The 15,000-nt window shown below is 46.4% G+C and overlaps 1 protein-coding gene across 2 annotated transcripts in view; it reads right to left on the bottom strand.

Annotated features, from left to right (window-relative positions):
• Window positions 1–499: 499 nt before the first annotated feature.
• The window catches only part of nuak1b (NUAK family, SNF1-like kinase, 1b), a 28,660-nt gene continuing 14,159 nt past the window's right edge, over window positions 500–15,000 (bottom strand). Inside the window, exons 3-8 of one of the 2 annotated variants that reach the window (XR_013933722.1) lie at window positions 12,721–12,872; window positions 9,902–9,967; window positions 9,408–9,527; window positions 5,813–5,945; window positions 1,890–5,140; window positions 500–1,490 (exon numbers count right to left, since the gene is read on the bottom strand). Coding sequence is in view for 1 of the 2 variants with exons in the window: in XM_080437121.1 (XP_080293247.1) it covers window positions 4,056–5,140; window positions 5,813–5,945; window positions 9,408–9,527; window positions 9,902–9,967; window positions 12,721–12,872 (1,556 nt within the window). In the remaining variant the exon portion in view is untranslated. The other variant, XM_080437121.1, reaches the window with a different exon arrangement.

Here is a 15,000-nt window from a genome sequence, read left to right as displayed (position 1 = left end):
TCAAACAAAATGGCTTGATCACCAATAAATACAAGTATAAAAAAAACACATTGGTAATTATTCTCATTATCCAAGAAAAAAAAAAAGTAAAAGTTTGCGAAGGCACTCAACTTAATCCACCTTGGCAGTCCAGATTCACAAACCGACACCGAAAGAACAAAAATTTAAAATAAAATAAATCAAAACCGCGGCATTAGCCAACAATATTAATGAGCCGTAACAAAAATAATACTTAAATAACATAATACTATTTTTTTTTAATTATTATTATTGTCATAACAATATCCAGTCAAGTTTTCCTATGATTAGACTTTCTGCTAACTAACGGATATGCACCAGTTATTTCCAGTTTGGCAGATTGAGAGTTTCATCATCAGATTCTTTCCATTGCTTTATAACATCCCTGTTCTCTCGATGTTTTTTGTTGTTCCAACATCGTTTTGAACCCCCCCCTTCCCACTCCCCACCCCAAACCCCCCCCCCCCCCCCCCCTTCCCCCCCACTGCTTTGGTAAGAGGTGAGCCAGAAGACCATTCTTTGGAGACAAGCTGTCAATGTGACGGCACATATCCGCTTATTGGTAAGATCACAGAGATTGTATTCATAAGAAAGATATGCTTCCATTTGGGCCGAGTCCAACTGGCGTCTGCCTTTTCCTTCCTACTCTGGAAGCAGTTGGATTACTAATCTGCATAGCTGATCTCAGCCCAGCTTCTGGCCTCACTGTGGTGGTGTATCAAAATGTGGGGAGGAGACAAAAAAACTGAGACTTCACTGATTTCAGATCAGATTCTCTCTGCTTTTTTTTTTTTGGCCAAACCCTTAGGAAGGAAGTAATCTCTGCCATAACATAAAGCAATATAAAGTTTCTTATATTTTGGAGAATCAAAAACAGAAGCATAATAAAACAAAATACTAACATAGTATAATTTCATCACTGTAAATCCAGTTGACAATAAAAATGCAATACAAAAGGCAATTACAAATGCAATATAATACGCAACACAGGTCTTTCAACTAAAACCCATACCCGGGACCTTTTCTTCACACAAAGCAGACTCACAACATTCAAAATGGGGTCTTTTTACTTGACTTTGGCTCGTTTACTGCATAATTTTCCATCTACATAATTTGATATTCGGAATGATGTCAGTCACCCGCCGTCCACTGCTCGTCCACGCTGTTGAAAAGTGTAACACACTACGCTAAGGCCACAACGGATCGCAACACACAAAGGTCACACACTGACCCACAAGACAAGCTGTGTCAACAACACACAGTCCTTCGGCATTTGAACCAAAAAAAAATCACTCGTCACCGCCGCCAAGAAAAGAAAAAGGAAAAGGAAAACAAACGCCAGTTAAAAACCCGAGTGAAAGATGACTTCATCAAGCACCAGTGGGGGGGGATTCCTATACCTCAGAAACGTTCATAAAAAAATACCCTTGTTAGTCTGTGACACGGTCAATCCCACCTTAACCCATTGAGACCTGAAGCCGGTTCTACATGTCTCCTAAATGTCAACAGTATTCTGAAAAACATATGTTTCTATATCAGTGGTGCTCAATCTTTTTCATGTCAAGGACCCCCAAAATTATATGTTTTTGGCCGCGGACCCCCATCAAAATATGTTGTTCCAGGGACCCCCCAGAAGCAACGATTTGAGTTAAAAATGTTCGCTTTAAAAATATATATATTCAAAGATTTGCACACATTTTCACGATTTTTCAAAAATAGCAGATCTACAAGCTCGTAGCGCGGCACTCGGTGCCGCGCTATGAGCTTGTATATCTGCTATTTTTGAATAGCCCAAAGTGTAAAAAAATGCTTTTTAGCTCAAATCTAAAAATGACACTGTTCCAGGTCTTAATGGGTTAAATCGTTTCAACAGCTTTATCTTATCTCCTGGCTTAAAACAATAACTTTGCATTCTACATTCTGTCTGCTCACTTTCTTTTACTTTCACTACTCGACATAACTGCTTCCTTCAACAAACCCAACTCCTACCGATCGTTTCCTGTGCTCTACAGGAAAGCCCTCTCTCGTTTCACCACCGATTCAAGGCATCACTCTTTTTACGTCCACACTTCTCATTACTCTCTTTCTACCCTCGAGCCACAAATGGCTACGCTCGCTCTACCCTTCTCTTACCTCCTCTCCAAATGAAAACAATAGCTGGCTAATTGTGCTTGGTTGACATAATGGACCAGTGTACACAGCTGGAGGGGCTTGAGTACAGACCGCAGGTCCCACCTGTGCTGACTCGGAGCTTTGGGCTGATAAGATCTCCAGCACCAACACGTCTCCAAGCCTTTGTCTGTGGAATGTGCTTTGTCATCAGCGCACTAAAAACAACCCCACTTGCTCTTTTTCACAGCGGGGGAAGAAGGTAAAACATTAACCAAGCCCAACAGAGGAAACCACCTTGTTGTGGCAAAAAAAAAAAAAAAAAATCATTACTTTGTTTTATATTACACCATCATCCATCCGTCAAGGCGGGTTAAATCGCTTAACCAATAACAAAACAAAAAAACAAAGACGGAAGCCGATCCAAATGCATACTCTGTAGATGATATTCCAAGCTAACAACGTGTTGCATCGCGTAGCGACAATGGCGTGCGGCTTCAGGTCGGCATTTGGGTTTATTTTGCCAGGGCACATTCCAGGGCTGTGAGAGGCCGTCTGTGAGCCATCGACCTTCAGTAAAGGTCACTCTAGTTGAACCTCTAGCAGGGCCTGTGTTCTAGCACCTACGCTGTTAAACCGCACGGCAACAAGACTGAGAGACAGTTGTTGGGAAGAAACGAAAAACAACAACAAAGTTGGGAGACTTTGTCATCTCTCCGACACTGCAGTACCTGTGGGTTCCCACTTATCTCTGTGTATGTGTCCGCTTATCTTATGTGTATCTGTGTTAATGTGTGTATATACTCCTACACGGACGCCAAGGTGTAGATGAGGCTGTTTGTTCTCAACAGCCTCAAAAGGTCTCGTGTGACCGAGACTTTGAACCCTTAATATCAAGGCCAGTCAGCTGTGTGTTCCAAGGTCCCGGGTCTCTCTCTCTCTCTCTCTCCACATTCACAAACAAAATCTTAAACAGCACAACTGGTGACAGGTCGGCCTGGCTTCTCTCTCTCTCCACTTTTCAGGAAATGACATACATAATCGTATTATGAATCAATAGAAAAAAAGGCACTTCCTACATATTCCCTAGTATCATACACATATATAGGACATACACTTTTAGGGAGATATACTTGTCTGCGAGTTTTACATGCGCAGCCACAGCTATATATGTCGAGTATGTATATTATGCTTCTCATCACTGAGCAACATAATTATTATATATGTCAGTTCCACACAAAGGGTTGGGAGACAAATGAGCTTTTGACTCTTCCAGTAACAGCCAGTAACACCCACCAGTTTGGTATTTAAAAACCTAAAAGCTACGCAAATATTAATAAATAATCAACATTGTCAGTTTATCTTGGAGCAAGACCCTGGTTTTGTTTCTAAACAAAACAAAAAAAAAAGTAATCAGGAAAGTAAAGATCACAAAAGCATGTGCTCTGTGTGAGTTTTAAGGTGCTTTTGTAAACTCAATCTCAAAATGGGTGCTTTTGCAAGGAGAGCCAACCAGTTTTCTGGTCGCTGCGCTTCTTGTGATTCTAACTTGCCTTTTTCTGCTGAATATGTAAACATTTTAAAACACAGCAAAGTCTTGGTGGGCCACGAAAGGCAGACTGGGTGGCATGCTCTCGTGCCAGCTACAATCTCTCTCTCTCTCTCTCCCGCCTACTCACATTCTTGAAAACCATTTCCTCCTGGCCAGAGAAGTGCATTAAAAATGTGTACATTTGCGTGTGCATGTGCGTGGGTGTAAACATATCTCTCTCCCCCATCAGCATTTCATCTCTGTTTGGGAAACCGCAGCTTCCCAAAAAGGTGCATCCCAGCAACACACTGGTCGTCATGGAAACCCATAATACATGTCTACACTCGACCCACATGCACACGCTAATGCCAGATGCCCACTCTGCCACCTTGCCTCGCTAGGTGAGGTTGCTGCTGATGTCCAGGGCTTGCTGGTACACCTGAGTCATGTCCTCCAGATCCCCCAGCAGGGAGAAGCTGCCATTGTCCCCCGGGGAGGAGCCCTTTGCTCGGGTGCCGCGGCCAAACTTGGAGCCCTGGAGCGGCGCCGGTGCGGCCTGGAAGCCCTTGAAGTTGGCGAGCTGCAGCAGGTTCTCGGCCGAGACGCAGGCCCTGATCTTGGGGCGCAGGTGGGGGGTCGACGGGGGCCACTCGGCGCCACCGAGGGAGCTGGGGGACAGGGACAAGCTGGAGCTGTCCTCCCCGACCATGCTGGAGGGTCGGCTCTGGCTGCGGGACAGGCCCGAGTCGGCGGAGGAAGGGGGGTCCCCGAGGAGGACCCCGGCCACGGCCGCCGCGGAGGGGGGCCCGCTGTAGGTGGAGTACTTGCCGTTCCGCTTCAGGATGCCCTTCCTCCCCGGCACCCTCTTGGGCGGGGAGCTGGCCAGCAGAGACATGCTGGTGCCCCCTAGCAGCTCGGAGGACTCGCTGCGCTCCGGGGAAGAGTAGTACCCTGATTCCCGCTGTTGACTGTTCTTCAGGATGCCCTTCTTGGGCAGGGTGGGCACCATCTTGGCCGGCGAACCCCCCGTCAAAACAGGCTCCTCTTCCTCCCTCTCCGGGCTGGAGGGCACCTCCACGTCCTCGGCCGGCCGCTGCCCCAGCTCCACCTCCTCCAGGCTGGGCGACCGCTGCTCCCCCGCCACCCGGGTCTTCAGGATGCCCTTCGGTCTCTTCAGGCCCGGCTTGTCCTCCTCCTCCTCGCCGCAGTAGGGCTCTCCCGCCTCGTTGTGCTCCTTCTTGGACTTCTTGGGCCTCTGGCGGAGCATCCCGTGGGGGATGGCGGTGGACGGCTTCTCCGAGCGGTTCTGCCAGTCGATGAAGCGGGCCAGCATGGGCGAGCCGCCGTGGTCTCGTTGGCCCTCGCAGTCGCACACGCTGTTCTTCCAGCCCCAGTTGACCCACCAGTGGTTGGCGATGTCTTCCACCGTGGCCCGCCGCTCGGGGTTGACCATCAGCATCCAGCGGATCAGACCGCGGGCATCTGAGCAGAGAGGCACAGCGGAGGTAAGATCACTCAACATCGTACAAGAGTGCGTAAGTACAGCTATGTGATTTTAACCGCAGAATCTGAATCAGCTTTATTGTCACATCACAAGTTTATAGAAGTAAATAAAGTGGGTGAAAATTGTTTTTGTGCAAGTTCTATCGTTTTGTTATTTCCATAGAAAAAAAGAAAGGGAAGAAGAAAAGGGGGGGGGGGGAGCAAGGGGGAAGAGAGATCAATCAAAGAAAACAAACAAATTATCTACATATTTACACATAGTGCCAGAGATAAGATAAGGTATAAAGGTGCATGAGCATAGCAGCATGAACATGAATCCCTCGCGTCCCTATTCTGGGCATGTCATAATAGCCAAAACATTCGGCAAAAAATAGTCGATCTACAAGCTTGTAGATCGACTATTTTTGATGAAGAGATTTGGTGTAGAGGAAAAAAGGAGGGGGCCAGGTACAGACAGACCCCTGCAGGGGGACCCCGGCCAACGAAGTATATAGAGTTTAAGTGGTTAATAATAACATAATCCAGGTGCTAGAACACTGTGTGTTTGTGTCTGTCTGTGTATTTGTGTGTGTCTGTGCGTGTTTGTGTGCTTTACAGAAACAAAGCTAGAAGAGAGGACATGTGACCCGGCTATAGAGGATGGTGCAGTACCTGAGGACTGGGTGGGTTCCCTGTACTCCCCGTTGCTGATCTGACGGATGAGGTTCTTGTGGTCTCCCCCGTCAAACGGCATGGTCCCATAGACCAGGGTGTACAGCAGCACCCCCAGAGCCCAGCTATCCACCTGTGGAACGAACAAACAAAGGCTCAAAAGGAGGTTCATAATTGGACTTGATTAAAATGAAGGCTTTTCAGGGGGCACAAGTTAAGTTCCTATGCACCACTATGGAGACAGGGGTTTGATTCTTCCATGGTACCTCCGGCTTCTCAAACACAAGTGGCCACTTAGTTTTTTGTTCGTTTGTTTTGTATTTGAATATTAAATACGAAATAATTTGTACGTAATGTAAAACGGTGAGGTTCTCGCAAAAGCCCCTTAGGGTTTCTTACCCCACCGGCACAACAACTGTTTTCTGATTGATTGAATATATATTGAAAAATGTAAAACAGCACAGTTACATTTAAAATACTTTGTCTAAAGGGTCTGCTCAAAAAAGTCCTTGCGGTATTGTTTCCATTGAGGTCCTTGGTATTCAATTCATAGTCAAACTTCAACTGTCAACTTTCCCATGGAAAGAACTAACATATCATGCACATGTATATATAAACTGTTGTGCAAATAAAATCAATAAAATCAATAAATCATGTAACGTGGTTGAGAAGCCAACCGGGAAGGGCGATCTGTTGCTGGAACTGTGAGTTATAGCATGTTACTCTGCATGCGTAACTTCCTCCTGCTGAAACCCCTCACAGTCAGGTGAAAGAAAACAAGTGGATGGTGATTATTCCATGTGTCTGGAGACATGCGGTTGTCTACACCCTCCCCAGACCAAACATTAGGGGTCAGCAGTGACGGGGACCATACAAAAAAAGCATGGGGGCAATTAGCAACGACTAAATTGAGGTGAAAATGAGTAAATAAACAAATAAACAAAAAGGCTTGTCTGATTTATCCGATTTTATCGTAGAAAGACACGAGGAATGCTGTATACAGTAGGTGATGACGTGCTATGCGGTATGCCCTGTCACGGAACTTTTCCCGTACCACACAAACATTGTGTGCAAAAAGACGAGGAGGTGTGTTAGATCTGGTTGTGCAATGGAAACACATGTACCTAGTCCTGGCGTGGTCAGTGATTCATGGCATTCCAGTGCCTGCCGTGGGACCGGTTCGACTCTGCTCAGCCACGCAAGAGACCTTTTGAGTTTAACACTAGAGATCTCCTCTGACATTAACAAGCGTTCCCCCCGTCGCACATCAATGCGATCAAAACGATCTCTGTTGAAGAGCTTTTGGTACCGTGTTGCCGCCCCCCCTGCCCTGGTCTTAGAAATGCTGACAAATGCTACTGCAGTAATCTTGGGGAGAAACGTCTTGTTTCCATGCAGTTTAAAGCTGTTCATAGGGCGGCCATAGCTTTGTGGTTAAGAGAGGTCGTCTGGTAATCAGAAGGTCACCGGTTCGCCTCTGGCGCCATGTCTATGTGTTGAAGTGTCCTTGAGCAAGACACTTAACCCCTAACTGCCCATCCCCCCCCCCCCCCCCCCCACAAAGCGTTCATCATGACCATCAGAGCAGCAGAGTGATTTATAAATATTTACCCAGAATTTTTGACTGCCGGTCTTTTGTGCTTATGAGCTTCAAGCAGTCCTACCTGACACCAGGGTCTACATTTCTCAGTGGAAGAGTAACTTTCTGACCACTGACATTCTAAAGTAAGGAGTTACATAAGGCCGAGGGCGGGGCATTAGTAGGTGTGGGGGGATGCATGGGGAGGTGGTGGACAGACAGACAGACAGACAGACAGACAGACAGACAGACAGACAGACAGACAGACAGACAGACAGACAGACAGACAGACAGACAGACAGACAGACAGACACAGCAGCTAATGAATCTAGCAGAGATGGCTGTCTGCTCAGCGGAGACACACTGCCCCTCGCTGATTAGCACACGTCTGTGTCAGACTCTGGCCTGTGGTGTGTGTGTGTGTGTGTGTGTGTGTGTGTGTGTGTGTGTGTGTGTGTGTGTGTGTGTGTGTGTGTGTGTGTGTGTGTGTGCAGGCGCGACACTGGCTTGCAACTAAATCATGCCTTAGAGTTGGTCATTAGAAATGTGAGAGCGTTCTGGAGAAACGTGTCTCCAGATGACTGTCCCTTAGGTTAGAAGTGTCAGGGAGCAGGAAGGCTAGATATACAGGCTCTGTTTAGTCACAAGTGAAAGTCCTCTAGGGCGCTCATGGAACCTGCACCAGGAATGTGCATCCCCACCCCCGAGGACGAGGCGTGTACCATTGTTACGTTTCAGTTCTACATGCCTCGTGTTTGCTGTAATTTGCGGTTTTCTCCCTAACGGGATTCTATCATTTCGATTGCGATCGGCCCCGCTGTTGTTTTTAGCACTCTCGAGAAAATTACAGTCAATTATACTAAATTGAACGGTTAGACTTGGATGGCTAAAATGTTTTTTTGTTTTTTTGTGCGACAAAAGCGACATTTTTCCTTTTCTTTTACTTTCTTTTTTAAGGAGCAACGCCCTTGTTTGTAAACGAGAGTTCAGAGAGTTCAGAAATGGTAAATAAGCTGCTTTGGTGAGCAGTTTTCACTCCTTCTCTCATCAAAAACAGAAAAAGGTTTGTCAAGACTCCGAGCTCTGACTGTGAGCTCTATCGGTGGCAGCGGAGCTCATTCTGTTCCTCCTAAGGAGGAGACAGTGCGAGCAGCAACAGTTATAACACAATTCCCCACTTCAAAGGAAGGACAGGAAGAGGGGGGAGGGGGTGCAGGGGGGTCATAGACAGTATCTGGACTCCCCCCGAATACTTGGAGATGTGAGAGAACTCTCCCTGTGGGACTGGTGTGTAATCTCATCAAAAGAACCACCACCACCCACTAAAACCTACCCACAACTCTCTCTACTCTCTACTCTGTGTGTGTGTGTGTGTGTGTGTGTGTGTGTGTGTGTGTGTGTGTGTGTGTGTGTGTGTGTGCGTGCGTGTGCGTGTGCGTGCGTGCGTGTGCGTGTGCGTGTGCGTGTGCGTGTGCGTGTGCGTGTGTGTGTGTGCGTGTGTGTGCGTGTGCGTGTGCGTGTGTGTGTGTGTGCGTGTGTGTGTGTGTGTGCATGCATGTGCGTATGTGTCAGCTACGTTACGATTACAACACTGACAGCGGCGATGAAGATGACTATGCAGTATGGGTTACAAATTACGTTAGTGGTTCTCTAAAGTGGGTTCTGGAAAACCCCTAGGGGTCCTTGAGAAGGTTCCAGGGAGGTCCCCAGCAATTTTTTTACCACTTAATACTGTACCTCAGCTATTCGGAAATAGCTGATTGTATATTTTTGAAATATTTTGAAAAATCATTGGAATCGTTTTTACCAGGAAAAAACAACAACAACACAAAAATCTTCGCTGGCACAAAATCTTTGCAGATGGGCGATCAATAAATATTAATTTGGGGGTCCTTCACATTAAATGTTTGAGAACCACTGAGATTGTTCTTGAGACTTCTTCTCACACCAAGTGGCCAACCGTTTGTGTAAGCTTTATGTGTGCGTGTGTGTGACCCCAGAGTCCCCCTGCCTCACCTCCGGGCCGCGGTAGGGTCTCCCGTTGACGATCTCTGGCGAGGCGTAGAGCGGGCTGCCACAGAAGGTCTGCAGCAGCTTGTCCTTGTGGTAGAGGTTGGACAGGCCAAAGTCAGCGATCTGCAGGGAGACAAGAGACACGGGACGGTTACATTTAGCCACGTGATCGTCAGAGAGCATTGGAGGCAAAAAAAAAGAAGATAGAAACAAGAAGATATTTTCTTAACCATAGCGAAACCATAGCAGAGCTACAAACTCACAATGCATGCCAATTGCAACACATTGTTGTGAGCTGGTTGATCTGCTAATTTTGTTGTTTTTGAAGAACTTTTTTTTACAACTTTTAATCTGATTAACATAAAAAATTTGACTGCTAAACTGTCTCTGTCCAATTGGAACCGCCTCAAGGAACCCTGAGGGTCCCTGGACCCCACTTTGAGAACCACAGTCCCAAAAGAACATGCCGGCTCTACAGCTTAAACCCTTTTCCTTACCTTAATATTACAGTTATCATCCAGTAACACGTTTTCCAGTTTCAGATCCCTGTGCACCACCCCATTCTGTGAGGGAGACAAGAACAAATAGTATTCATATTAAGTAAATCAAAAATTAAACATCCTTGATGCATCTCTTTCTCCTTTCTTGACTCGTGAAACTGAACGATAAATGCAATTACGGTAATTACGGACAGAGCTGCCTTGCAAGTAGGGTTGTGATCCGGAAGCCGGAGGAACCGGCGGAACCGGATTCCAACATTGAGGGCGGGGAATCGGTTCCATCACATTTTGGAACCGTTTCCGGAACCGGTTCCATCACAGTGTCAGAGCTGGTTATGTGGACTTCACGTCTGTTATACAACTAAAATACCAGTGGTTCTCAAACTTTATAATTTCAAGGACCACCATAACTATGAGAGTTTACAAATCGAACCAAATGGACCCGTGAGAAAAAGTGGCTCACATGTGTGTCACATAAACATGAGCCTGTAATTACCCTGACCAGGGTGAGTGATGTTCTCACAACATCTTGGGATTAAAAAACAACTATGTTGTTAGTGCCGGTTTTTTAAAGAGACCCGGGAATTAACATGTTGTGGTCATGCAACTATGGGGTTGGGGGGGGGGGGCAAACCGTTTCAGATGTGCGAGAGAGAGAGAGAGAGAGAGAGAGAGAAAGAGTGAGAGTGACTTCACCCACATTGGTCGTTTGTTTTGAGAGACCATATATTGACATGGCTGTGATTGGTGGTGGTGAAGTAAATAAAAGGGGCGGGCACTTCCTGTTTCCCATGTCAACAAAAGCGTCATTTCCAACTAAGCCCCCAGAACCATGGTAGAACAGTGAAGCTGCAGTCGCGCCTGGTGGTCAAATCTGGGATTGCAATACTTATACGCATTTAAAACGCCACTGCGCATGCTTCTACCGCTTGAAACCCTATAGTGCGCCTGCTCGGTGCTCAAGTCTTCCACATTTGGGCACCCAAATTTGGTGCTCAAATCAAGAAAAATGCGGAAGTAGTCAAACGCCGGTGAGCGACTTTCATTGTAACTACCACGTTTGTCAATGTCACGGGGCGGAGCTTAGCGCAAAGACAAACCCGGAAGATGACAACCAAGGATCGTCAGTTGTCTATGCATCTCATTCACACAGTAGAGGCAAAACAAAACGTTGTTTCTGATAACTTAAGATTCTAATTAGTATTTACACATCACAGCATGGCAGGCACTTGAGGTCTTTGAGGGTAGCTGCACCCGAGCGAGGCGTACAGCCCAGCAACAGTCCAACAGTCTGCGATGCCCGTGCTGTCCAATCAGCGCCTCTCGAGTTGCATACAGTACCAACCAATGGGGTTGGAGTCAAGTTATGAATGTATTTCCAAATTGCACTAACTTTTGTCAACTCAAAGTTGACACAGGCACATTTACTTTCCCATTGTCAAGTACTATTATTATTTCGACACTGCACACATAGTACTTGGCAATTAAAGTAGGCTAAATAGCAAAGTGGAAACAGCTGTGTTGCTCTTCCACTGTCACTGTCTGTCTGTCTTTCTGTCTGTCTCCCCTTGGGGTGGGTGGCACCAAAACAATGCGGCGCTATCCAATGAGAAGTCGCCTGAGGCGTGGCCATTGTTGCAGAAGAAGTCTGCCGGGGGAAATAAAATGAAACGACGCGTCATGGAAAGCGCAACCGCGCTACCGCACCCCCGGCGGGTTTAGGAGGGGAGGTGGCGGTAGTAGGCGGTGCCTGGCGGTGGTGATGTGACTCATCACCCGCGGCTGTCTGGGACTGTCCTATCCTTGGAAACCATGACATCATCCTTATCTCCAGCTGGATGTTTAGAGTGACTAGGGGAGAACCCACCCAAGCAACCCCTGGGAGGGGTCGGAGGGGTGGTGTTGGGGTGGGGGGGGATTAGCATGTTGGAGGACGGGGTGTGGGTGTGGCTGGGTCCCCAGGGAGACCATGGAGATCGACAAGCGGCCGAGAACAGAGCCAGCAGCGCTGGAGCTGTTCAGCGTGCAAAACGCTAAGCAAGTGTAACAGCATGAATCCAATTGGCACGGTGTTCCAGCCCCACTCAGAACCAGATGACTCCCCGACACCCGTGGGCCAAGAAAAGCAGCTCCTCCGCGCAGCGCGGCAGACTGACTGGCTATATGTGGTTGAACTATGGAGATGCATTGGTTAGTGTCACATTAAGCACTTAAGCCCCTATATACAGTACTTTGCCCTATATATACGACGAATAGTTAAACTCACAACACTTTGCCGATGCGTTGTTGTGAGCTTGTAGATCTGGTATTTGTTTTAGATTTGAAAAGTGTTTTAATGCTATTGGGATTTTTTTAATTTTTTGTTTTGCCTATAATGACATTCCCCAAATAGGGACGCCATGGGTTAATGTGGTTAAGCTCTCACCCTGGGATGTGATTATGAAGGAAGAAGGAATGTATATACGTGTGTGTGTGTGTGTGTGTGTGTGTGTGTGTGTGTGTGTGTGTGTGTGTGTGTGTGTGTGTGTGTGTGTGTGTGTGTGTGTGTGTGTGTGTGTGTGTGTGTGTGTGTGTGTGTGTGTGTGTGTGTGTGTGTGTGTGTGTGTGTGGCAGCGTGTAATTAAAACCGAAAGAAGCAAAAGTAAGACAGGGAGTGGCTGTGAAAATGAATGTTTGTGAATTACTCCACATGCAAGTGTGCGGTGTTTATACTGTACTGTATGTGTGTGTGTGTGTGTGTGTGTGTGTGTGTGTGTGTGTGTGTGTGTGTGTGTGTGTGTGTGTGTGTGTGCGTGCAAGCGTGGACATCCTCTCACCTTGTGACAGTGGTGCACGGCAGAGACTATCTGTCTGAAGAAGCGTCTCGTCTCGCGCTCGCTCAGGCGGCGGCGCTCGTTGATGTAGTCGTACAGTTCGCCCTTGCTGGCGTACTCCATCACGATCACGATCTTGTCCTTGTTCTCGAACACTGTGTTAGAAAAGACAGGAGAGATAAGACAAGAGACAGTTTGTCTTATCCTTGGCCTCAGTTCAGTAATGTATCTATTATCAAAACTATTATCTGTTTTTATACCACAACTATAAGAGGCCAGCGAGATTACAGGCCAAAGAGGGAGAGTGGGAGGACTGTTTACACAATGATTCCAGCTTCATTTGTACAGTTTGTAATCGGCCAAAGAAAGCGGACATTCTTCGTTGTAAAAATGGCGAGTGGATTAAGTCCCCGTTACCCACCACCTAGTTTTGGACGTAGACGGTGGATTCCAGAGAGGCACATGCTGCATCTGAGCACTTCTCTCTGGGTTACATCACCCTAAAAACTCCACCTCATAAGTCTTAACCCATCAAGACCGGGAACACATCTGTGTAACCACTTAAACCATGATTTTATACTTTGGCTATTCAAAAATAGCAGATATACAAGCTCATAGCTTGAAAAATCTTGATGTGTGCAAATCTTTGGATTATTTATCAAAAAGTAACATTTGTAACTCAAATCTTTGCTTCTGGGGGGTCCCTGGAACAAAATATTTTGAGATGGGGGTCCGCGGCCAATACATATAATGTTGGGGGTCCTTGACATGAAAATGTTTGAGCACCACTGATATCAACATACGTCTTTTCGTTTTTTCAAAAAACTGTTTTAGAAGACATTTGTAGAATCCCCCAGAAGCAAAGATTTGAGTTACAAATGTTCGCTTTAAAAACAAATTTTCAAAAATAGCAGATCTACAAGCTCATAGCGCGGCACTGCCGCGCTATGAGCTTGTAGATCTGCTATTTTTGACTAGCCAACACATAAGCGTTCCCGGTCTTAGTGGGTTAAAGGAGAATTCCGGACAAATTAACGATTTAACACTGGTTGCTTGTTTCCAGAATCTGGCAACACGAGTTGCCAGGTTCTGGAAAGAAACAAGCATCCAGTGTTAAATCGTTCGCCATTAACGGCAGGCTCGCAGGAATTTTCAGCGCATGTTTGACTATCATGAGACTCTACAATGAATCGTAGTAGAGAAAAAAATAACATTGCGTTGGTTATAATAGACGAACTTCACTAACCCACTCGCTCCCATTATAACAACGGAGGGTGTTTAAAAAATGACGACAGGGGAATATATGGAAAAAAAGAACGCCACTTTTTACGTCGCTAGGTGAGTAACGAGACATGAAAGATAACACTTAATTTGTCCGGAATTCTCCTTTAACAACACTGCGGGGAGGGGCTGTTATTTCAATCAAGCCAACCCCTCGGAGAGAGAGAGAGAGAGAGGGTAACAGAAAGAGAAATGAACAGACACAATGTGGAGGAGAAGGAGAGTAACTCATCAGCTTCACATCATGTCACCATGTTTCACAACTCTGTCCCACATTCCTGTGTCACCGCAATCCGGTATCTATGTACACATAGGAAAACATCTCACCCTAAAGCATACGGCCATTTATTAGAGAAAGGAGAGAAGAAAGTGACTTTCTCCTAGTTTCTGACTGACCATTGGAAAGGACATGAATAATCATTCAATCATAATGTTGTTTCACAAGTTAATGTATTGGGTCTGATTTTCACGATGTTAAGACGAGTGTTATTCTATTTAGAAAAGCCTCCTGTGTGGACAGGTATTGATGCTATTATACACTTTAAACAATGCAACTGGTTCGTCCAATGTGATTGTGATGTTCGTGTCAAATAAATACACTAAACCAGGGGGTTCTCAAACTTTATGAGGGACAGTTTTGGGCTTTTTTGGTTGCCAATGCACGACCCCAACAGCACCTTCCCGCCACCCCACTTTGGGTCGTGACCCATAGTTTGAGAACCGCTGCACTAAACTAAACTCTGATACTGTAATGTTGTCAATGTATAACCTGGTGTCTTGGGAACATTGCTTGGCCTCCAGCAGCGAGTTCACATAATAAGGCCGGGGAGAGAAATGATTAGTCAGGCAGATAGAAAGAGAAAGCAAGCGAGGGGGAGAGGGAGGGAGAGAGCTGGAAGGTGTGACAACAACACAGCACAAGCTTGTTTCTACTTATTGTGTGTTGGTTTTCCCACACAGCAGGGTCAGCGGGGGTGAAGCAAGCCTCCGCTCTCTGCACCC

This window comes from Gymnoscopelus braueri (genome assembly GCF_963280865.1).
Source record: "Gymnoscopelus braueri genome assembly, chromosome: 9".
Classification (NCBI taxonomy): Eukaryota; Metazoa; Chordata; class Actinopteri; order Myctophiformes; family Myctophidae; genus Gymnoscopelus; species Gymnoscopelus braueri.
Note: the sequence above shows the minus strand (reverse complement) of the source record. Positions and strands in the feature narration are given on the sequence as shown.